This window comes from Mastigoproctus giganteus, chromosome 10, assembly GCF_048544385.1.
Source record: "Mastigoproctus giganteus isolate SK-2022 chromosome 10, ASM4854438v1, whole genome shotgun sequence".
NCBI classification, from domain to species: domain Eukaryota; kingdom Metazoa; phylum Arthropoda; class Arachnida; order Uropygi; family Thelyphonidae; genus Mastigoproctus; species Mastigoproctus giganteus.
This window is the reverse complement of record NC_143584.1, coordinates 196440207-196466102: the sequence shown is the minus strand read 5'-3', so window position 1 is coordinate 196466102 and position 25896 is coordinate 196440207. Positions and strand designations below refer to the sequence as shown.

The window sequence follows — 25896 nt, the reverse complement described above, 5'->3', positions numbered from 1 at the left end:
AAAACCGTTTGGCTGTTAAAGCAATGAGAAGTTTTCACAAAAAAAATTCCAAAAATTCACCTAAGTATCAAATTAGGGAGAAACCATTCATCTGCCCAACCTTTGAAAAGAAGCTCTTAAAAGACGGGAAAACTCAGAAACCATCTCAAAATTCGTAATCGAGAAAAACCTTTCAGCAGTCGTAGCTGTGAGACGTTTTCACCTGAAAACGGCCTGCAATATTATCTCGGAATTAATACTGGAGAAAAACCTTTCAGCTGTCCAACGGTTTAAGAAGGTCTCAGTTTCAGTGCATCTCAGACGCCATGTCAGAATTAATACTGGAGAAAAACCCACTCAATTGTCCAATCTGTGAGAAGAAGTTCAAAAGGAAAACCGACCTGCAATATCATCTCAGAATTCATACTGGAGAAAAACCTGTCAGTTGTCAAAGCTGTGAGAAGAAGTTCTCAAAGAAATCCGGCCTGCAGTATCATCTCAGAATTCATACTGGAGAAAAACCTTTTAGCTGCGTAACATGTCAGAAGAAGTTTCGAAATAACAGCAACCTGCAATGTCATCTCAGAATTCATAGTGGAGAAAAACCTTTCAGTTGTCCATGCTGTGAGAAGAAGTTCTCACAGAAATCCGGTCTGCAGTATCATCTCAGATTTCATACTGGAGAAAAACCTTTTAGCTGTGTAACATGTCAGAAGAAGTTCCGACATGAAAGCTACCTACAATATCATCTCAGAATTCATAGGGGAGAAAAACCTTTCAGCTGTCCAATCTGTGAGAAGAAGTTCTCACGTAAAGACGGTCTGAAATATCATCTCAGAATTCATAGTGGAGAAAAACCTTTTAGCTGTCTAACATGTCAGAAGCAGTTCCGAGATAAAAGCAGTCTGCAATATCATCTCAGAATTCATAGTGGAGAAAAACCTTTTAGTTGTCCATTCTGTGAGAAGAAGTTCTCTCAGAATTCAGGCCTGCAATATCATCTCAAAATTCATACTGGAGAAAAACCTTTTAGCTGTCTAACATGTCAGAAGGAGTTCCGAGATAAAAGCAGCCTGCAATATCATCTCAGAAATCATACTGGAGAAAAACCTTTCAGCTGTCCAAGCTGTGAGAAGAAGTTTTCAAGAAAAAACGTCCTGCAATGTCATCTCAGAATTCATAGTGGAGAAAAACCTTTCAGTTGCCCAATCTGTGAGAAGAAATTCTTTCGGAAATCAGACCTGCAATATCATCTCAGAATTCATACTGGAGAAAAACCTTTCACCTGTCCAACATGTGAGAAGAAGTTCTCAGAGTCAACGAAGCTCAGAAGCCATGTTAGAATTCATACTGCAGAAAAACCTTTCAGCTGTCCAAGCTGTGAGAAGAACTTCTCTCAGAAATCAGGCCTGCAATATCATCTCAGAATTCATAGTGGAGAAAAACCTTTCAGTTGCCCAATCTGTGAGAAGAAGTTCTTTCAGAAATCAGGACTGCAATATCATCTCAGAATTCATAGTGGAGAAAAACCTTTCAGCTGTCCAACATGTGAGAAGAAGTTCTTAGATTCAGCCGGCCTCAAACGACATGTCAGAATTCATAGTGGAGAAAAACCTTTCAGTTGTCCAAGCTGTGAGAAGAAGTTCTTAAATAAACACGGCCTACAGTATCATCTCAGAATTCATACTGGAGAAAAACCTTTCAGTTGTCCAATCTGTGAGAAGAAGTACTCACGTAAATACGGCCTGGAATATCATCTCAGAATTCATAGTGGAGAAAAACCTTTTAGCTGTCTAACATGTCAGAAGCAGTTCCGAGATAAAAACAGTCTGCAATATCATCTCAGAATTCATAGTGGAGAAAAACCTTTCAGTTGTCCAATCTGTAAGAAGAAGTTCTCTCGGAAATCAGGCCTCCAATATCATCTCAGTATTCACACTGAAGAAAAACCTTTCAGCTGTCCAACATGTCAGAAGAAGTTCTCACAGTCAGCGAATCTTAGAAGCCATCTCAGAGTTCATACTGGAGAAAAACCTTTCAGCGGTCCATCATATTCAGCGAGCCTCAGACGGCATATCAGAATTAATGCTGGAGGAAAATCTTTCAACAGCGAAACTTGTGGGGATAAATCCTCAGAGAGTGGAAACATTAGAAACCATCTCAATCTGGAGAAAAACAGTTCAGCTCTTCAAACTCTGAGAAGACGTTCTAAGAGAATTGCTAAGATGATCCCAGAAAGAAAAGATTTTCATAGTTCACAGCAGGATTCGATCGTAGAATAAACGAATATAATTTTTCAAGCCCTTCAAAATCTACGGATACTTCATAAATTAACAGTGGCATGGTAATCAATTCATTTGGAAAAATGAAAAGCTTTGAATAACATCAGAAATATGCCTTATGTAATCTGTATGTTTGAATTTTTTTGTTAATACTTCCGATAAATATAAACTGTAGAATGATGAAATTAAATTGCACTGTATTTCTGTTGATTTTCTCTTTAAAACAACCTTCTCTTATATTTCTCTTTTAATACTTTATTCATTTGGATAACTAATTAAATTAAAATTGTTTCTTTTAATCAAATATAAAAGAAAATAATGGTTGCCTTTGAATTTCCATAACCTCGCTGTGGCTCTTTCTCAACGAACAATATATACTCTTGTACAATCGCACAGTGGAATTATAACCCTCACTATCTCTCCAACAAAATGTTCCATATATTGCGGTCAGAATACCACAGTTCTTCGTTGCCACCTACCGCATTGACAACCTCATTGTCTGCCTGAATCATAATCTAAAATCGCTTCCTTCCTCTGCCATTTTTCATTCTTCAATATTCTAATTTGTCTACTCCACCCCCATATTTATACGCTCTCTCTGAATTACCAAAAGCTTGAATTTTACAAGATGTGTTGTTTCTACCTCTCTGATCATCCGAAAGATGTTCACAATTAGAAGGAATTCTAATTTGCAAGATTATCAGCGCCCTTTGCTTATCGTATCATGCCTTTTAGCTTAATAATTCTGTTCGTGTTTGGTTATGAGGCCCAAAGTAGTGGTTTTATAAACTCTCAAAATATCCGGCCAGGAAGGACTATCATACTAAATTAAATAGATTTTTTGTATTAAAGTACAGCACTTTAAAAAAAAAAAAATATTCATTACCCAAGTGGTTGAAGAAACTACAACAGTACACGCATTTGAATCTGCCATGCGGCCAACACCTGTAACAGCTACAAAACACGGTGTTGTTTGTAAAATTGACAAAATGATTAGTTGTACAATTTTCTGGATTAGTTGATGGTAGAGGAATATAAAGAGAACGTTTATTATTTAGGCTCATATAGTTTTTTTTTTTTTTTTAATTTAAAAGTGACATTATTTTAAGCTTCTTCTTTGGGCTGTGTCATCTTCGATCGCTGACTTGTCTGTCAAGTCTTTTTCCATGAGGTCTATGCTGATTTTCTTATACAATCAGTGGCTAGAAATTTAAAAACCTTTTGTAATTGACCTAAACAGATAATAAAATGCGAGGAAGGCAGATATAAATTAGTACGCGGTAACATGAAGTTTCTTGCTGTCAGATTCCTGCTATCCGCTTTCCTATGACTTCTTAATCGATCCGGTCTTGGGAAACACATTTCAACTTTTCGATTTTCAGAAAGCTATGGTTATTGGAGTACATTTAACAAGAGCCACAATTGTGAAATCAAAGTAACTCATTGATGTTTCAAAGCCAACCATCTCAGAGGAATACAGATGAGTGGAAGGCGAAAGGTGAATGCAGCTGTAGTAGGAAGAAATGCGACAGAATACTTGGACTTCAAATAAAGGACACCTGAACTTTTTTCTTTTAGAAAGAACACTTATGAATCATTCAGAAGGTATGCAACTTGAATTATGATGAAATTTAAAAAAAATTGTCTAGAAAACATACACCTGGACAATGATATCAAGAACTTTTTCGCGATGTTTCCTGAACCGGACATTAATTTGAATTTATTCGCGCAGATTCAGGGTCCAAATGGTAAAAAAAGTAATACTATACATTTTTCCAAAGGTGAAATTTCCATATGTATTCATAAATCGCAATCTTCAATCTGTGGCAATTTATTTATTTATTTATTTTATTTTTTTTTGGCTGATTCACCTCGTCTCGTACAAGGTATTCAACCGAATTAACACTGCTGACTGAGTTTTATCAAATATCAGTAGACAAAACAGAGTACCCAGTCTTTTTAATAGTAGCATTATACATCTGTCACTACGCACTGAAGATTTCTCCTTAGGATATCGGGGTATTCATAATAAGGACAAATACATTTGCTGTAAAATTTGAGGTAAAAAGTTTAAAGAATGAAAAACTTCAGAAACACCTGCAACTTCATAAACTATCTTGAAACACAACTCATGGAACACATTAAGGGGAACCGATCAGCTGTTGAATCGGTGCTCAGAAATTCTCAATAAATTAAAATTTTTCAATGGCCTAAAATTCTTCTTAAAGTTCATTTTGGGTGAAAGCCTTTGAGCTGCTTAACTTGTGGCGAGAGATTCTGATGAAAAGGATATATCATAAAACATCTCAGAGTTCATACTACAAAAATGTCTTTGAACCACCCAAAATTGTCACTAGGAGAAATTCTCAAATCATCTTCAAAATAAAATAATCAAAAAATAATTTATACACTTGGTGGAGTTGAACTAAAGTCAATAGTGAAGAAACGGGACTTGGGAGTTACGATTTGGTGAGACATGAAGTTGACCGAGAGTTGTGGACAGGTCGCAATGTTCCATGGTATCCTATCGATGATTTATGGAACATTTGCAAGTAGAGATAACGACGTCATAATCACATAAAGGTGATTTTAAAACCTTCATGTCATTAAATTAGAAACAATTATTAATTTTAAATTAGTAGCGAAAAACCGATATTTTTTTTATCAATACCCGAAAAAAAAATAACAGGAATCCCGGTATTTTAAGATATAGGTGTATCCACACCGCGACAAGTATTACTACCAAGTGCACAGGGTGGCTGTTATGTGTCGTGTTACTGTAGATCCAGGAATTTTGACTATCCTACAGGTATTCAGGAAAGGAAAAGAATTAAATAAGAATTAGAACCGAAGTTAAAAGCAGTTCAAGTCATTCATTACATCAAAACCTAAAACAACAGTGGAGATTAGTCAAAATGACAGCTGTAAATTTATGGAGTTAAAGTAAAAAAGGTAACATTTAAATATATAATGGCCAGACATTGCCTAAAATCCAGCCTACAAGGATATCAAGATGCCAGTGATGTGCGACATAAACATTAATAAATACAGAATTTTATATAAACACTACTGGATTGAAGTGGGTGAAAATAAAAGGTTTCAATACAGTGTTTTTATATAAACAGATGCACTGGCCTCATTGTACTGAAACCTGCTATAATTAGCCACCTGAACCCAATAGTGTAGATAAATAATCTGTATTTATTAATGTCTATTGCAAATGGCATCTTCACCTCCTCCGAAGCTATATTATGGATGATTGGCCATGACTTGTAAAATATTAAAATTTATTACTAATTAAATAATTTTATTTAGCTGAAAACAAATACATTTACATATTTTTATCAGCGAAATGAATTGGAAGTATATGTGAGGATTGAAAGGAGGGTAAAACAAAATAACAGGGGGTTAAAACATGAGATGTGAACCACGAAAAGAGAAAATCTCTGCATTTCAAATTACCACACGCGTATCCGTAGCAAGGTGGGAAGAAGCAGTAGCCGTAGCACACGCTTCTTGATTAAACAGGGGTCAGGAAGTGACTGCTCCTAAAAACCAAACAATAACGAACCACACGACTACTGTATAAATTTGCCCGAACCTTTACTTATGTTATGGATTGCTATTCATTCACATTTCTTCATGTTCTTTTTTGCGTATTGGAATAACAATAAATTAAGAAAATTATACAATAATAATCTGCGAATTCATATATTGTCCAACGCAATCACAAAAATTCAGAAAATGCTCCAGGGTCCTTTTTTTTTTTCTTTGCAATGTTTCGGCCTGTTTTTATGCCCTGGAAGTGGAGCTTCCACTGTCTATGCGTTTTAACATGTAGCCGGAATTGCCATTGTCTATGGGAGTGTCCACTCCGTGGATCTATCAACCTTTAGGGCACCATCCCTTCAGTACGCAGATTGCCTTCAGGGTATAAAATGTCACATGACATCCCATAATGGTTAGTTAGTGGGTCAAGGCACAGTGGGGACAGGAATATTGTAGACAAAGCAGTTTAGTTTTCAAAGAATGAACGAAAGCAGTTCACGACTGATGATATTGACTTTGCTGTTTTTATGATGGCGTTTATTGAGAGTACTCAGTGAATTTTTGTGGAACAATTTCGCAATTTGCCTAATATAGCGATGCCATTGCTATTATTGGATATAAAAGGTAAGAAATTTAAAAGTTAACAAAAGTGTAGAGATACCTGGAATTTTCGGAGGGCGTGGTCTGAGGCCATGTTTGACAATCTTTGCTTCTCTGAAGAGGTAGCGTGATGTTTATGACATCACAACGGCACTTCCAATCATGTGACTTGTGGCGTAACTTAGTCATGTGACATACGTGTGGAGACAACGGCATTGCCCTAGTAAGCTGTCACATGGCATCAATGGCGTTTGCCAGCACTTTTCTTCGAAATCAGCAATGTAATATGCCGTTCTGCCAAATCAAAATTAAAATTGATATTTTTTGGCCTTCGCTGGGGGAATGAAATCCACCTAAGAAGAAACTCACTCATCCCCCCCTGTCACCCTCATAGATTTGATACTGCGTGAGAGCAACAGAAATTTTCCTTGAAAGTTTGTCAGATCAAGTGGCTATGTATAGTTTTAAGGGGAAAATAGGAAACCAGAGTATTCCGTTTCGTTCGGTTTCTTTTATTTTTATATACTTTGCAAGCCTTCGAACGTTGAATTTTCGTCATATGAATTTTTTTAAAATTTTCTTAATACTTCGTTTTTGTATAAATATCCGTTTACAAAAAAACGAATTCAACAATTTAAAGAAGAAAAAAAAACCGAACAAAGCACATCAACTAACAACATAAAATGCACTGTAAAAATTGAAAGTATTTTCACAAGAGTATACTCCTACCGCAGATTTTTGCTTTTTTTTTTTTTTTTTATCATCCAAGTATGTGTTTTCATCTAACGAATGTTAATTTTTAGAAGCGGGTATCCCTTCCGTGGATTTTTGATGTGCAGATTTAAAAAAGCAAAAATCCAAGGTAGGAATGCAAGCCCTTTAAACTTTGGTATTCGTAGCCTAGTGGTAAGGCGCGGGTGCATAAATACACCTGCCTTGAGTGACCGGGGTCAAGTCCGTGACTGCTGAATACGGTGCTGTTCTTTATTCTGGCTATCTCGTGAACTCCTCTGACCGTTTGGCATTCTACGAGGGTGTAGAAGTGGGCACACACATTCTCGCTGCTTTTCGCCCAGATCGGAGAAACCACAGAGTAGTAACATACAGAGGACACTCCCATAGACGAAAATGGCAATTCGGGTTACATATTAAAATGCATACACAGTGGAGGCCCCACTTTCAAGGTATACAAACAGCCGGAACAATGCGAATTTCTGCGCACTGTTTCTGGAGCATTTTCCAAAGTTTTGTAATTGCGTTGGATAATATAATAATAATTCGCGGATTATTCTATGAAATTTTCATAATTGTTATTCCAATTTAAAAAAAAAAAAACACTAAGAACGGCGGGAGAATAGCGAAATATAACATAATCAGAGGTTTCAGCAAACATGCATCAGACATTATAGTAGCTGTGTGGTACCATCAAGTATCGGTGTTTTCTCTAAAGTCATGGCTAAACATCCATAAGCTAGCTTAGGAGGAGGTTAAGATGCCCGTTGCGATTAACATTTATAAATACAGATCGTTATATAGAGACTACTGGGTTCAGGTTGCTAATTACAGCAGATTTAAGTATAAATCTGTTGATACACCTGTCTCGCTGTACTCAAACCTTTTATTTTCACTCACCCCAATCCAATAGTGTTTATATAAAATTCTGTATTGATTAATGTTTTTTTTTGTAAATGGCACACATCTCTGTCATCTTAATATCCTTGTAGGCTGCATTATATTTTTAAATATTACTTTTTTGACCTTAATTCCATAAATTTACATCTGTCATTTTGACTGATCTCAACTGTTGTTTCAGGTTTTGCTGTAATGAATGAATTGAACTGCTTTTAACTTCGGCTCTAATTATTATTTAATTCTTTTCCTTTATTCGTTTATTGTTTTATATCTGACATCCTATGAACACTGCATCGTTTACCTGCTAACCAGAGCCAATAATATATATATATATATATATATATATATATATATATTTTTTTTTTTTTTTTTTTATACACTTCACAGAAATACGAAGAATCTCGAATTGAATGAAAAATTTGGAAGACAATTCTCTGTGACTAAATTTTGATTGTTTTTTTGCTGGGTTAGTTATTTTCTTTAACAAAAAGAATTTAGCCTTCTTTCATTCAGATCATTATTTGAGTTAGCATAACAATAACAAAAAAAAAAAAACCCAAAAATACAGCACTATATAATTGAAATTCTTTTTATTTATGAATTTTCTCATTCCATATGAAAGATTTGAATTAAGTGTAGTCCAATTCAGATTCATTTAATAATATCTTCACATAAAATGTCTTGTAAAATATATAAAAAGAGCATAAAGACAATGCCAAGTACAAGAAAAAAAAAATAATAATAAAAATAATAACCCCACAGGGATCCAATAGAATCCAAACAGGCTTATCAGTTGTATCCCAACGATATACAAGATTATGACCAGCTGCATAACCAAGCAGATATCACACCACTTGGAGAGCCAGCACATAATAGCTAAATGTGGTGTATAACATCAATTGTGTGGTGCCAAAGACTCTAGCAGCACTAGGGACATATACAAGGAATTCCAGAAAGTTGCAATCCCAAATACCTGTCGAATAGACAGATCCGACAGGTTCTGATCTACAGTAACACAACACATAACAGCCACCCTGTGTACTTGACAGTAACACCCGTTGTGGGAGTGAATCCACCCAATCAGTAATGATGTAAGAATATCAATACTACTAATAATAAAGCACTTTGTCACAAACCATAATGCAATCATTAATTTCAAAATCTGTGGAGATGACATCACTTATTTTGTGAAGTATTGCACTGAGTGGGATAAAAGGTTTAGAAATTAATTGGTAGATGATGACACTATGGGAACATTGCATTACATAGCCTCAGCATCAGGAGCAATGTGGCCCTACATAACAGCCTAGCAGCAATAAGTACACAGAGAACAGATACATACAAATACAATGAGTTAGATAAATGGTTCAGACTTCATTTGATTAACAATGACATTGTGGAAACATTGCATTATATGACTCATGAGCCTCAAGAGCAATGTGACCTTTCATGACAGCGATAGGGCTCCCAGAGAACACATACATACATATACACTGAGTTGAAGAAAAAGTTCAGACTTCACTTGATTGTTAATGACCAAAGCCATGTTGATTTTGATATATGTAAGGCTTGAAAAAATTGAAACTTTGTTTATGCACTGCTGTGTAAAATAATTTACGCATGCTTTTTTCTGCTGGGGAGTGGTCTGAAATCTTATACAGACCACATGCCACCTTTTTTGAATACAAGAAGTATGTTAATCTGATTGAAACGCTTTGGGTATATACTTAGTCTCAGAGAATAGTTGCAAATATGAAGCATGATAGGGTTAAGAGAAGTGACAGACTTTTTCCAAAATTTGGTTGGTGAGTCAACTAGGTCTTTTGTATTGTCATTTTTCATATTCTTCAAAGCTGAGTTTTGTTCATCCTCATTGCTCAACAGATCTCAACAAGGAAATGAAACCAAAGGCTTCGTTTCAATAGTCTCAATCCTTCACAAATATTTGGGAAATAGTTCAACAGAATACAATACTACAATGGAATTCAAACCGAATTATTCAGCTATATGTTATTTATCATTAAGGTGTATTTAGTTCAGAATGGCCAGTTAAACCAATAGTGAACAATTAATATTTCTTTGATACAAGTGATCTCTAAAAAAGAGAAATGATGGCAATTTTCCCCTCTATCTTTTACAGCACATGGTTAATATTTCCCAGTTACATGTGTTTAATATGTTTCAATAGTTTTTGAAGGGAGTTTCATGCTTGACTGGAGATGTAACCCAAATTCATGTTTTTCACTCTTTGTTTTTCCATGATTTTCAAGATAAACTGAATAAGCACTTTTTGCACATGTGCTTGGAACTCCTGGTTCCCAAATCACTCTAAATCAATAAAACTTGTTTTAGCATAATTTTTGTAGAATTTTTCCTTAAGAAATACCAAATACACTTCATAAAAGCAAAGTATTTGATACACTTCTCATTGTATTCAACAATTCCTTTAATGGTCATATAAAACCATACTCTCTCTCTCTCTCTCTCTCTCTCTCTCTCTCTCTCTCTCTCTCTCTCTCTCTCTCTCTCTCTCTCTCTCATCAAATACAAGAATAATTTGTCCATATCAAGATCTTTTGGGCCCAATAAAGTCTTTACATGTTTTACAATTATTGCGCTTTAAAATATTTCTAGCTAGGTAACCTGAGACATATGCCATTGGATAACATTTAGATATTTATGATTTTCATTATAAATATCCATATCCTCACATTACCTTGGTGATTGTAACACTTTCACTTTGTCAGTGAGACTGGCTGACTTGACTTGATTTCAGAAACTGTAAAGATGTTATGACATATTTCACGAAGTTTTTTTATGAAATAATTTAATTATTTCATAAACTATTACTTTGATTGTAATTACTCAGTGAGTTTTGAAGTCCACAGATCGCCACGTTAGTTTCATATCCTGAAAGTGAGAGCGCTGGGAGGAATTGGGCAACTGTCCAATCTGTACTTTACTTCTCCGTGGGAGAAAGCAACTGCATATCATATGATCAGTTTATGAGTATGACACCACTTGACTAGCTTTGGAAACTTTAGTTAGTTCTGTGGACAGGTGTGTGGCAGACACGCAGCCGGTGGTAAAATGGATTCATTTTAACGATACATCGCATGTGTAGTTTACTAATTTATGCCATTCAATTATAAATTTCTTATAATTGAATGGCATAAATTAGTAAACTGCAATGGGCTGTTCATCTAAAATGTTTATGAAGACATCCGACGAGTTAATTATAATTATTTTATATGATATAATTTAAGCTTATAATTTGATATTGTTGGGAATAATTAGATCGTAAATTGCCTATTTGGAAATTTTGAAACCTTTGATGAACTGACAATCCAGGACATCACGGATTATGTGGGTTCAATGTGATTTTCATTAACGAATGATTATTAAAAATAAAACCAATATAAATTTTAATACACGTTTATTTACAAATGGTTTGTACCTTTCGAGGCTAAACGGCCTGTTCGTCAGCAAATACCAACAGAATGGGGCGTTAGAGGCAAAATATTAAAGGATATAGTTGTGCGCCCAATGATGCGTGCGTGAGCACGAGATTGGCCATTTAACCAATAGATTGGTGTTCATTAATTGGTCTCAAAACAGTTGCGTCTAACACAGCGTGTAGTTTCATTCCTTTGCAGCGGTTTTTAGTTCTTAAATTACATAAGTAAAAATATCTGCAGATCCTAGAGTCTCAAAACTTTATTAAACAGTTGGACAGACAACTTTAGTAGTTGAGACCAGTTAATTAGCGGGTTCCGACTACACGAGTTGTCTGTCCAACAGTACTTGAATTAAATTATACATTAAGCGAACCTAGCCTGAGCCATGGGCGAAAATGTCGAACTGGCCAATCACTTCGTAATCGCACTTGGGATTAAGGCCATGATGAGTCGACCAGAAGTGGTCCGCGATTCTGGAACACTTCTAGTCGACTTAGCAAGGCAAAACGATCTGTCGTATTCTGCACGTCTGGCTAGAAGGCGTCTCGAGGTCTCTCCTATGTAGCGGCTGTCACAATCTTTGCAGATTAAGCGGTATAATACACCGTTGCGCAAGAGAGGGGCGACCGGAGTTTTCACGTTGGAAACCAGCAAACACAAGTTTCTACAAGGTAGTTGTACGCATTTTATGTTGGATTCTCGAAGGATTTTTGAAATCTAGCCCGACATGCTCGGATAGTAGGGAATGTAGGAGGTAGATACATTGTCGTGAATTAATGGTCTCAAGTGGATCGCTAGATCGTGCGCTTACAAAAAGCACTTTTTCAATATGTGGGATGGATAGTCACAATTGACCAAGTCTGCCCTCACTCTGGAAATCTCGTTTAGCCTAGCTTCATCTCTGTTGGAAAGGCTCAAGGCCCCAGAGAACAGGGTGTGGGCAAAGTTGTTGAGATGGCTTGGGATGTGGCCAGAACTGTAATTGGTGAACTGACCGCAGCACATTGCTTTGCGGTATAATGAGGTTTCCAGGTGTGGGCCGACGCGTTTTACCAGGACATCGAAGAATGGAAGGTACAATTGTATCCGTTAAAATTTTCTCTCTTAACGTCTGCATTCTGTTAGAATTTGCTGACGAAGAGGTCCGTTTAGCCTCGAAAGATGAAGCCATTTGTAATTAAATGTTTATTAAAATTATTAGTGGACATACGTGTTTATATTTCAGCAATGGATTCCAGTACAACAGGCCCCTTTACTCACATAAAAACCAATAATTATGGAAATGGTCATGTGTTCCTTTTCCTATTCTTTCTTTGGGTAGTTATTACTACATAACTGTTATTTTTCTAAACATTGCCCTGTAGAATACAGATTATTTAAAGGCTAAATGTATTTAAACCATTTCTGTGATTGAACACTTTTAAATGGTTTCGCAGATAAAATTTAAATGAACAGTTATCAATTATTCCCAAAAAACGAAACCTTTTCAATAGTATCACTTTGCGATCTCACAACAAAATTACATGCTCTTTTTGGAGCAATCCAAATTATTTAGAATTTTTGTTCAGTTAATGAGGCCAAGAGTTTATAAATTTGCCACATCCTAGATAACATTTTAATTACTCTGATTTTAAGAATTATTAGAAAAATGGAGAAAAAGGAAAAGGTTATAGCAAATTTATAAACCCAATGCTACAGATATCACAGATGATAAGTGTTTTTCTACCAACAGTACCTACCATTATTTCATTAATATTATTATTATTAAAGTGGTGGAGATGGAAAGAGGAGGGTTTGAGGAAGGAGTTCAGGGAAACGGTGCTAAACGGAATAGAGTTACTGGAAGACGTGCATGAGTGGTGGAAAGCAAATAGGTAATTTGCTAGAGTGGATAAAGGGATGGTTGAGTGGGAGAAGACAGAGGGGAGTAATCAATGGGTGCAGCTCTTCGTGAACTCATGTTATTAGTAGAGTCCAACAGCTTTCGGTCAATTGTTGTTTTGTTTATATACCTGATAAGGTATATCAGGCTTATTGTTGAAGTTTACAGATGATACAAATATTGGCAGGGTTGCTAATGACAGTGATGGCAGTGTTCCGCTGCAATAGGATCTAGAAAATTTGTGCAGATTGGCTGAGAAGTGGCAACTGATGTTTAACCTTTGCAAAAGCAAAGTACTGCGAATGGGTAGAAGTAACAGAAGAGAATCGTACCAACTGTGTGGTACTACACTTAACGTAGAAAATGAAAAGCTCCTGGGAGTAATTGTGCAGTCAGATATGAAGTTTTCTGAACATTGCAGACGGACTGCAATGGCATATCATGGGGTTTTTTCAATGATATATAGGAATTTTGCTAGCAGGGAAAAGGAGGTGATTGTCCCTCTGTATAAGGCAATGGTCAGGCAGGCCACGCCTTGAGTACTGCGTACAAGTCTGGAGGCCTCATTTTAGGAATCATGTAATTTGCTTGAGTGTGTAGAGAAAAGGGCAACAAGATTGGTGAGGGGAATGAAGGGTCCTCTTGCCAAGAGAGGCTTAAATTCTGCAAATTGTAGCGGCTGGAGAGTAAACACCTATGAGGTGATCTGATTGAGGTGTATAAGGCTTTGAATGGGTGGAGCACGCTGAAATCTGGTGAGATTGTTCCGCTTTTTCAGATTACGTACCTAAGTGGGCATAAATTCAAATTGAGGAAAGACAAATGAAGAATAGATGTGAAGAAATTTGCCTTTAGCCAGCGGGTTGTTAATTGCTGGAAGAAACTTCCACCTGTCGTTTTGGAAGTTGATAGTTTAAATATGTGTAAGGAGGAACTGGACAAACATTCAGTGGGATTTCTTTTGTCATTTTTTTTTTTTTTTTTTTGGCTGATGCTGCATAAGCTCAATCGCTTGCATTCTTGCAACACATGCTTCTACCAATATACAGAAGGCTTTGGCGGAGTTGAATTAATTTCAGGAGTTGCTCTACCATAGAATACTATATGGGATTTATTGTGGAAGGTGTACAGTAAGCAAAAATAGACTCATCTCCTTCCTGGCTCTTAATGGGTGTCAGCAAGAAACAAGCCAGTTGAATGCTGCTTTCTAGTACAATGGTTCAACAATTGTTTATTAACGGCACCCCTAAGTAGTCTATTTATTTTGCTGCCCCCTTGCTCAATTTTCTAGATATATATAGAAAAAAAAAAAAATATATATATATATATACCTTGTGATTCACTACCAGTGCGACAAGCTTGCAGGAGGTGTAGGGCGCACAAAGACGAATCGGAATCACTTAGCATTGCAGGGTCCGAAATGCTTTCGTCTAGCGGTAGAGGACGTTGAACGGGAGGTCGCGTGAACTGGAAGTCTTCCAGCGATCCCGCTGGAAGTCAGCATTTGCGAACCGGTTCCCGAGGCAGTAGGATGGACGAGTATTCAAACGTTGAACTGGCCGACATACACCCCGCGTATGGAGTTGCGGACTATAACGGGAGCGTCGCTCTGCGCTTGTACCAGGAACGTTTCCCGCACAGGCGTGCTCCTCATCATACGATTTTCGCACGTGTGCAGAGAAGGTTACGTGAGACTGGTTGTTTCACGAGAGGTACAATGAATCGAGAGCGAACGACGAGGACGCCAGACAATGAGGAGAATGTCCTGCGTCTTGCAAAAGGCAATCCGAGTACTAGTACTCAAGCGATAGGCCAACGATTGGGTATTTCCCAATCCACTGGTTCAACAATTGTTGTATGGAGGATACTGTCAACAAACCAAATGAGTTCATACCATCTGCAACGCGTCCAATTATTGAAGCCTGCGGATTATCCACTGCGGAGGACTTTTGCTACTTGGTTTCTTCAAGAGAAACGGTTCGCAAATGCTGACTTCCAGCGGGATCGCTGTTCACGCGACCTTCGGTTCAACATCCTCTACCGCATGACGAATGCATTTCGGAAACTGCAAATTTCACCTGCAATGCTAAGTGATTCCGATTCGTCTTTGTGCCCCCTACACCGCCTGCAAGTTTGTCGCACTGGTAGTGAATCACCCTGTATATATATATATATATATATATATATATATACAGGGTGTTATATATATATATATATATATATATATATATATAACATTAAAAATATATGTTATATGATATTTAATACAATTATAAATATTGCATTTCACAATACAAATTATATATATACAGTGTGCAATTTTATTCTTTATGTAGAAGTACTAAACAAACATCAATTATAAATCACCACAAAATTAAAAAGATACTGTACACCTCTTTATAATGCAATAATCATATAAATTAAAATATAATAAGTTTAAGTAACTTAAGCCCAGATTACGTGGCACCCCTGGAATGTTGTTGTGGCGCCCTAAGGTGCTGCAGCACCCCGATTGAAAATTACTGATCTAGTATCAAACTGGCCTGAAACAGCTGACCAGCACATAATTATGAGAATGCACACTGAACTACATTCCTTTTATAGTAGGACTGTTTCAATAGAGGAAATGGAGGGCGAATTATATGTTTGGGATTTGCCACCCAAAAAACAAAAAACATATGCATACACACACATAGCGGTGTACTTTAACCAGAGCACAGCCAACGCTGTTAAATTCCACAATCCACGTATTACCCTTCTCCTCCATATGTTCCTCCTGTCAAGATACCTACGCTTATTACCACCTATTGCTAAACATTCTGAAAATCTATCTGAACGGCGTTATTATACAATAGAGAAATGGAAATAGTTGGTTTTTTCCAATGAATAACGTTTGAATTTGACACGAAGAACTGACATACACTAACTACACAGAAATAATGGGATACCTATTTAGTAACGGGCAGGCTCGACTTTTGCCCGGATAAGGGCGTGGCATTGAGTCCACTAGTTCACGATAGCATCCGCAGATATTTCCATCCATGTTTGCTGCACTGCTGTTAACAATTCCTTTATACAGTATTCGTGGGTGGAAGATCCAAAGCTCGAACGGACCATTCCACAGGGTCTCAAAGAGGGCACACACAGTTCAAGTCAGGTGAAAAGGGAGGCCATTCCATGGCTGTTAAATCTGCGAAATGCTGATCGAACCATTCGTTACGCATCGCGGCTGTGGGGATTTGCATTGTCTTGCTGGTAGAATCCATTGCCCTGTGGGTGCACGACGACCATGAAGGGATGCAGATGGTTGGCAAGGATGGACACATAGCCTTGACCGTTTAGAGATGAGTCTGGTTGCATCAGAAGTCCTAACGTGTTGCAGTTGAACCCGCCCCTCATCATTACCAACCGTCTACCTGCCTGAAAAGTTCATTGTTCACATGACAGGTGCATAGATTCGTGCGGTTTCCCCCAGATACGCATCCTTCTGTCCACTTGAAATAATCTCCAATCATCTAAGGACCAGGACCAGTGCCGATGTTCTTTCGGTCCGTTGAGTTGTAGGGTCCTGTGTCCTGGTGTTAGCAATGCGACTCTGGTGGATTAGTGGCTCCTATAACATATAGCAGCTAATGATCACCTGAATGTCATGGTGGAAACACTTCTGTCAAGTCCCTCATTGAAATCGGGTGATTTGATTTTTGCTATTGTGACTCTACGGCTGGCTGAAACGATGCGAGACCGATGTCGATGGCCACGTTCATCTACCACCACCACCTATCTCCGCCCACAGCCCTGTCCACAATGAGGTGTTATACTGGAAAGGGTATCCTTCCGATACACTTTTAATACTCTCGACGGAGATAGTCAATTTCAGTACCACCTCTGCGATAGAGTGAACCATGCGCCAATCATCCTCTATCATCCCTCTTTCGAAGTCGGTTAACTCACTATGTTTATCCATAATTACACCGAATTACCGTTTTCGTGAATGAAGTGCACCGATATACCTGGAAAGGTGGTGAGTTCGAATAGTAGTGAGATGGGCGACAGCGTCGTGGTGACCAGTAGTAGTAGTAGTTGTAGTGCTGGTGGCATTTGATGCAAGAAAGCAAGTGTATGAGCTTATGCAGCATCAGCCAAAAAAAAAAAAAAAAAAAAAAAATCACACCATTCCCTCCAAATGCCTGTCCAGTTCCTCCTTAAATTTATTCAACCTATCAACTTCCACAACGACAGATGGAAGTTTGTTCCAGCAATTAACCACCCGCTGGCTGAAGGCAAATTTCCGCACATCTATTCTACATCTGTCTTTTCTTAATTTGAATTTATGCCCCCTTAGGTTCGTAATCTGAACAAGTGGAAGGATCCCGTCAGAATTCAGCGTGCTCAATCCATTCAAGGCCTTACATACCTCAAAGCATTATTTTGCAATATATATAATGGAATGTTTTCTTCGAAATCACTTTGAATATCCATACCCTTAGACTTCACTTTGAATGCTGAAAACTAACGTCTGTTGTGAGTTATCAGGTACACCGCTTATCTGGGCCATTTCTGTACCCACATGGCACAGATGCGTTCCACCAACCAAATTATGATGTTAGGGTCCCATGTAAATGTTTGTCTCTACTCATATTTATTTTGTCCGTAAATTGCGTGAGTTCTCTGGTCGATTTTCCAGGTGAAAAAAAAGGAAAACATTTTCTGGGGGGGACGGAAATCTTGCTATCTATGCCTGAGACCGACTAACTCAGCCACGGAGTGAAAAAAGCCCACTAAAGGTCCTCGCGTCATCGATGGGATGCGAATCGAGGCCTTTTCCACCCGGTATATGGAGGATGGTGACGATACCACTGTGCTACACGCGCAGACAGATGCGTTCCAATAGAATCATGCGCCGTGCCACGTTGCCGCTATTGTTCAAGTGTTGTTTTTCGAGAAGGAAAGCGACTTCCAGGGTCTCTGTCGCCGCCGGAAAAAAGAATCCCAATAAACATCGCCAGGATAACGTTTAGTGGCAGATTTAGAATTTGAATCCTCCGCCATGAACTCTCTTAGACCTGCAGGACGCAATTCTGCAGACATGATACACGTACGTCGTGCAATATTCAGCGTCTTAGAGAATCCGTGTGGTGAGTACCGGTGGCAAGAGGAAGACTATTTTTATTATCAAGGCGGTCTGATGTTTTGAATGCAGATTTTATAAAATTAGCTATGCTAATCTATTGGTTGTTTGTATATATAAGAATAGATTTGTTTACTTCAATAAGTGGTATTTTATTTTCAAAAAAAAAAAAAAAACATTGGTTTTTGTTACTTAACTGATCTGTGATTATTTATTCTTGCAAAACTTATTTCTGTTCGCACCATTGGTTGACTGCTTCCATCTCACAATTGTCTATGATGAATCCTGCCAAATGCTTTTTTGTTTTTACAAAAATATGAATATCGCAGAAAGGATCGGGAGGTGTTTTCTTCTGCGAATGGTTTTATTTCGTTTAAATGCAAGTTTTAATTTAAAAGTTAACTTTTCCAATTATCAGCTCAGAATGTCATCGATAATCCGTGATATTAATGGGAGGACGAACCCTCTTCCATCTTCCATAGAGAAAATTTTAGTTTAATATTTAATGTCTTCTCTGTTATTGAATTCAGAATATCACGAATTATTTATTATTTTTTATTTATATGGGAGAATATCTTGGAATTTCTCTTATGAAATTGAAATCTTGTTTGCCTTTTTCTTTATATTTTGTAATTATTTTGTCCTCCTGGGAACAGTAAGCCCTGACTCCTAAGTTGAAAAAAAATATATATATATATATATAAAGTCCAAGTTATGAGAAATTTGAAACTAATTTAAACAAAAATTCTATTAAATTTACAAAATTTGATGTATTGTGTTATCCGGATTAAATTTTCACTCACTGACCAAAATATTAGAAACCATTTGAATTTGCCTTCAATAGACACCAAACTTAAGTTAAGAGAATATGAATTGCGACATGGTATGTCCAAAAGTTCCTTATTATCTGGTATATACTGTAGGCTTTTTTCTGGTGCTTCTTACTCGATCCATTCATGAAGAAGACTGATGATTTCAATTTTCAGAAAGTTGTTTGTCTTGGAGAACAATTAGCAGGAGTTTAATTTGAGAAACACGAAATCACTAGAGTGTTGGAAGAAGTTACGTCAAAGCGTACAAAGATTGGAAGAAAAAAAGGAAAATGCCCCTCTAAAATGAAGAAATACAGAGGAAAGTCGATACTTTTAAGGAAGTGGACACACAAATCTAATAGGAATTGTGAATCAGAAGAGAGGTTCCAGTGTGGAACGAATTACCGAAAAATTCAATTTAGGCAAAGAAATGCTGATTTCAATGAACTTTGCGGCTGAATTTGAGCATCGAAGGATCTTTCAGTCCTGTGCTCATACAAAAGCCCGTACTAAACTTAAAATTCGAATGATGTTAATGTAGCGGTGCCAACAACGCCAAGACAAATGTGGAATAATAAAAAAAAAAAGGTCATTTGGTATAATCAGTGAAAATGAACAATTTTTTTGCACCAGATGTACTGTGAAACGATGGCGTGAGCCTCGTGAATCCATGCATCCCGACTTAATTGTCGACCACGCATGGAATGGATATAGTCTATAATATTCGTTTTTCCACTTGCTACGGCACTAGGAACAGTGATACCTTTTAGAAGTTTAGATGGTCAGGTTACCTGCAAAAAATATCTTTTTTTTCTAGATATCTTTTGTCGTATCTCACCAACTTCATTCAGCAGTACTTCACTTTTACCCCTACTGCGATGGAATTGTTTTAATGCAGGAGCACAGCTATCGACAGTGCATATATTACAATTGCATAGTCCGAGTGACTACCAGTATTTTAAACAACTACTCTGGCTGCTTAATTTTTCAGATCTAAGTCCAATTGAGGATTTCTGGAATTTGTTAGAAAGGGTATGTTACCTTCGCAGTATTATGTTAACCACCGCACAGCACCTGAGAATATCCTAATGGAAGAATGTGCAATTCTGGGGCTACACGTCCACAAACATTTAGTGCAATATATGATAAAATGTTTACGGGCAGTATTTTGAGAAAAGGCTGACTCTACCTAGTTGTTGAATACAGGTTTCAAAATTTTTGGACATTGAGTGTATATTTGATTACTGGACATGGTATTTATATGAATTTTTACTATTTATTTTAGGTAGGAGGCAGCATATAAATAGAAAACAGGAGTTAAGGTGAACACTGGTAATGGAAAGGACTAAATATCATAAGAACTTGAATCACTACAGAATTTAAAACCTTTTAGTTTTATAACATATCAGAAGTTCTCACGGTCAGAGCCCCTCACACGCCATGACAAAATATGCCCTGACATAATGGAGAAAAATCTTTCAGTTGTCTAAGCTGTGACAAGTAGTTCTCACACTCAGCGAGTCTCTGACGCCATGTCACAATTCATAGTGGAGAAAAACCTTTTAGTTGTCCAATCTGTGAGAAGTTCCAACGTAAAACCGGCCTGCAATATCATCTCAGAATTCATTGGAGAAAAACCTTTCAGCTGTCCAAAATGTCAGAAGAAGTTCTCACAATCAGCACAACTCAGATGCCATCTCAGAATTCATACTGGAGAAAAACCTTTCAGTTGTCCATCATGTGAGAAGAAGTTCTCACAGTCAGCGCACCTTAAAAGACATGTCATAATTCATACTGGAGAAAAACCTATCAGTTGTCCAAGCTGTGAGAAGAAGTTCTCAGATAAACCAAGCCTGCAATCTCATCTCAGAATTCATACTGGAGAAAAACCTTTCAGCTGTCTAACATGTCAGAAAAAGTTCTCACACTCATCGACTCTCAGACGCCACGTCAGAATTCATACTGGAGAAAAACTTTTGAGTTGCCCATCATGTGAGAAAAAGTTCTCACAATTATCGCACCTCAGAAGCCATCTCAGAATTCATACTGAAGAAAAACCTTTCACCTGTCCATCATGTGAGAAGAAGTTCTCACAGTCAGCTCACCTTAAAAGACATGTCATAATTCATACTGGAGAAAAACCTATCAGTTGTCCAAGCTGTGAGAAGAAGTTCTCAGATAAACCAAGCCTTCAATCTCATCTCAGAATTCATACTGGAGAAAAACCTTTCAGCTGTCTAACATGTCAGAAAAAGTTCTCACACTCATCGACTCTCAGACACCATGTCAGAATTCATAGTGGAGAAAAACTTTTGAGTTGCCCATCATGTGAGAAGAAGTTCCCACAATTAGGGCACCTCAGATGCCATCTCAGAATTCATACTGAAGAGAAACCTTTCACCTGTCCATCATGTGAGAAGAAGTTCTCACAGTCAGCGCACCTCAAAAGCCATGTCAAAATTCATACTGGAGAAAAACCTTTCAGTTGTCCAAGCTGTGAGAAGAAGTTCTCAGATAAACCAGGCCTGCAATCTCATCTCAGAATTCATACTGGAGAAAAACCTTTCAGCTGTCTAACATGTCAGAAGAAGTTCTCACACTCATCGAGTCTCAGAGACCATGTCAGAATTCATAGTGGAGAAAAACCTTTCATTTGTCCAACATGTCAGGAGAAGTTCCGAAATAAAAGTAGGCTGAATTATCATCTCAGAATTCATACTGGAAAAAAAACCTTTGAGTTGTCCAACATGTCAGAAGAAGTTCTCACAATTATCGCACCTGAGATGCCATCCGAGAATTCATACTTAAGAAAAACCTTTCACCTGTCCAACTTGTGAGAACAAGTTCTCCCAGTCAGCGCACCTCAAAAGCCATGTCATAATTCATACTTGAGAAAAACCTTTCAGATGTCCAAGCTGTGAGAAGAAGTTCTCAGATAACCCAGGCCTGCAATCTCATCTCAGAATTTTTACTGGAGAAAAACCTTTCAGCTGTCTAACATGTCAGAAGAAGTTCTCACACTCATCGAGTCTCAGACGCCATGTCAGAATTCATAGCGGAGAAAATCCTTTCAGTTGTGCAATCTGTGAAAATAAGTTCTCACGTAAAGACGACTTGAAATATGATCTCAGAATTTCATATGTCCGATATGTCAGAAGAAGTTCCCACAATCAGGGGACCTCAGAGGGCATGTCAGAATTCATAATGGAGAAAAACCTTTCAGCTGTTCAACCTGTCAGGAGAAGTTTACACGCTCAGCGAGTCTCAGACGCCATGTCACAATTCATAATGGAGAAAAACCTTTTAATTGTCCAATCTATAAGAAAAAGTTCCAATGGAAAACCGCCCTGAAATATCACGTCAGAAGAAGTTCTCAAAATTATCGCACCTCAGCTGCCATCTCAGAATTCATACTGGAGAAAAACCTTTCAGTTGTCCAACATGGAAGAAGAAGTTCTCACAATCAGCGTACCTCACGTGCCATCTCAGAATTCATACTGAAGAAAAACCTTTCAGTTGTCCATCATGCGAATAGAAGTTCTCACAGTGAACAAACCTCAAAAGCCATGTCGTAATTCATGCTGGAGAAAAGTCTTTCAACTGCGAAACTTGTGGGAAGAATTCCTCAGAGTGTTGAAACTTTAGAAACCATCTTAAAGATGAATATGCAGAAAAACCGTTCAGCTGTCCAACCTCTGAGAAGTTCTCAGAAAATTGTTAAGGTGGTTCCAGAAAATAAAGATTCTCATAGAACACAGCAGGATTCGATCCTAGAAGAAAGGAATCCTAATTTTTCAAGCAGTTCATAGTGTGCGGTCAAAATTGGTGTACAGGTAACAGCGGCATGTTAAGGGATTCATTTGGGAAAAGGAAAAGCATTCAGTAAAATCAGAAATATGTTTTATCTTATCTGTATGTATGAATATTTTTTTACTACTTTATATAGATATAAACTGGAGAATGATGAAATTAAATCGCTCTGTATATCTGTTGATTTTCTATTTAAAACAACGTTTCTGTTGATTTTCTCTTTACAATAGCGTTCTATTACACTTTTAATATTTTACTCATTTAGATAATTAATTAAATTAAAATTGTTTCTTTTAATCAAATTTAAAAGAAAATAATGGTTGCCTTTTGAATTTCCATAACCTCACTATGGCTCTGTCCCAACGAACAATATATATACTCCTATACAATTGCATATTGGAATTATAACCCTCACTATTTCTGCAAAAAAATGTTCCATATATTGGGACAGAATACCACCGGCCTATTTGCCACCTACCGCATTGACAACCTCTTTGTCTGCCTGAATCATAACATAAAATCTCCTCCTTCCTCTGCCATTTTTCGTTCTTCAGTATACTAATTTATCTAACCCATCTCCAAATTTATACACGCTCTTTGAATTAAAATAAGTTTGCATTTTGGAAGATGTGATGTTTCACCCTCTCTGATCATCCGAAAGATGTTCATAATTAGAAGGAATTCTAATTTGCAAGGTTATCAGAGCCCTTTGCTTATCGTATCATGCCTTTTAGCTCAATAAATCTGTTCCTTTTGTTTTGAGGTCCAAAGTAGTGGTTTTTGCTCTGCTGGTCTCTCTGTTATAGTGCGCGCATGCTGGAACCTTCATCACTATCCATACGACTTTCAGGCATGCTCCAACACTAAAGTAATCGTCCAGAGTCCGGATTTATTATGATCATCTACTAGTTTTAATTAGGACATATAACTCACGTGTTCTTCAATTTTACTCATAGAATAAAACTGGCAACATTGGGAGGCGCGGTGTACTCCACTCCGACCCTCTATTTATATAAGGGAGCCTCGAAGTGGCCGCAATGAAAGTTCTTTATTAATTCTAGTTCGGTGATTCGTGTGTAGCCAAAGAATATCATGAGGCAAGATTAGCAAACAAACATGATTTATTACATACATTTTACCTATGAAAACATTACATATAAAAGTAAAATAAATCTCACATAGTGTAATCGAGACAATTGCTCAACTGTTATGAGATATTAAGGGGAATTTGTAGGTACATTAATCTGTGTGTCTTCGTGTAGTTCAGACAGACAGTGATTCTTTTCCTTTGGACAAGGGCATAGACATTCGTCTTTCTCAGCATTTAATAAGCAAAGCAACAGTAGTTATTGGGTCAAGTTATAATACACAACATGGTATTAATTTAAAGTTAAAACACATCAAATATACATTTTTTGACAGTTACTTCTATGAGAAGAAAGGTGGGTATATCATGAGTGATAATTAAAAAGGGAATATGAGTGTTTAGTGATTCATTTTATACAATTCTATTTGTTAAGAATGGATATACTTACCAAAGAGTTCCAAGGTACCTCTGGGCATAGATTCTGTCATCTTTGGGATCATCGAAAGATCAAAACTTCTTCTAATGCGTCACTTCAATACCCAAAAATCACGACTCCGATGGGGGGAAGTAAGTTGTTTTACTTATACAGACCGTGGAAAAAGGATTGGGCGTTTTGAAGCAAAGATTACTTATTAAAGATACATCTGATGGGTAAAAATGAAGATATTTCTACATTTTATAACTCTCTCAAAATATCCGGCCAGGAAGGACTATCATAGTAAATTAAATAGATTTTTTTTTTTTAAAATATAGCACTTTTAAAAAAAAAAAAAAAAGTCATTTCCAAGTGGTGAAGGAAACTACAACAGCGCAGCCGTTTGAATCTGCCATGCCTCAAAATACGGTATTGTTTGTAAAGTTGACAAAATGATTAGTTGAACAATTTTCTGGATTAGGTGATGGTAGAGGAATATAAAGAGAACGTTTATTATTTATGCTCGTTTAGTTTCTTTTTTTTTTTTTAATTTAAAAGTGACAATATTTTTAGGTTCTTCTTTTGGGCTGTGTGTCATCTTCGATCACTTCCTTGTCTGTCAATTCTTTTTTTTATGAGGTCAATTGTGATTTTCTTATACAATCAGTGCCTACAAATTTAAAAACCTTTTATAATTGACCTAAACAGATAATTAAATGCGAGGCATGCAGATATAAGTTAGTACCCGGTAACATGAAGTTTCTGCCGTCAGATACCTTCTGTCCGTTTTCCTATGGCTCCTTAATCGATCCGGTCTTGGGAAACGCAGTTCATCATTTCGATTCCCAGAAAGCTGTGATTATTGGAGTACGTTTAACAAGAGCCACAATTTTGAAATCATAGTAACTCATTGATGTTTCAAAGCCAACCATCTCAGAGGAATACAGATGACTGGAAGCCGAAAGGTGAATGCAGCTGTAGTAGTAAGAAATGCGACAGAATACCTGTACTCCAATAGTGCCTTATACACTTCAAATAAAGGACACGTGAACTTTTTTCTTTTAGAAAGAACACATATGAACCATTCAGAACTTGAATTATGATGAAATTTAAAAAAACATATCTAGAAAACATACACCTGGACAATGATATCAAGAACTTTTTCGCGATGTTTCCTTAACTGAGCATTAATTTGATTTTATGCGCAAAGATTCAGGGTCCAAATGGTAAAAAAGTAATACTATACGTTTTTCCAAAGGTAA

General features: G+C 37.1%; 1 protein-coding gene across 1 annotated transcript; it reads left to right on the top strand.

The window, feature by feature from the left end:
- The first annotated feature begins 305 nt into the window (after positions 1-305).
- On the top strand, positions 306-22857 carry LOC150079724 (uncharacterized). Its single transcript, XM_090383191.1, is given in 4 exon segments — positions 306-2252; positions 20840-22010; positions 22180-22509; positions 22646-22857. Coding segments are annotated over 4 exon segments (3660 nt in total).
- Positions 22858-25896: the final 3039 nt, after the last annotated feature.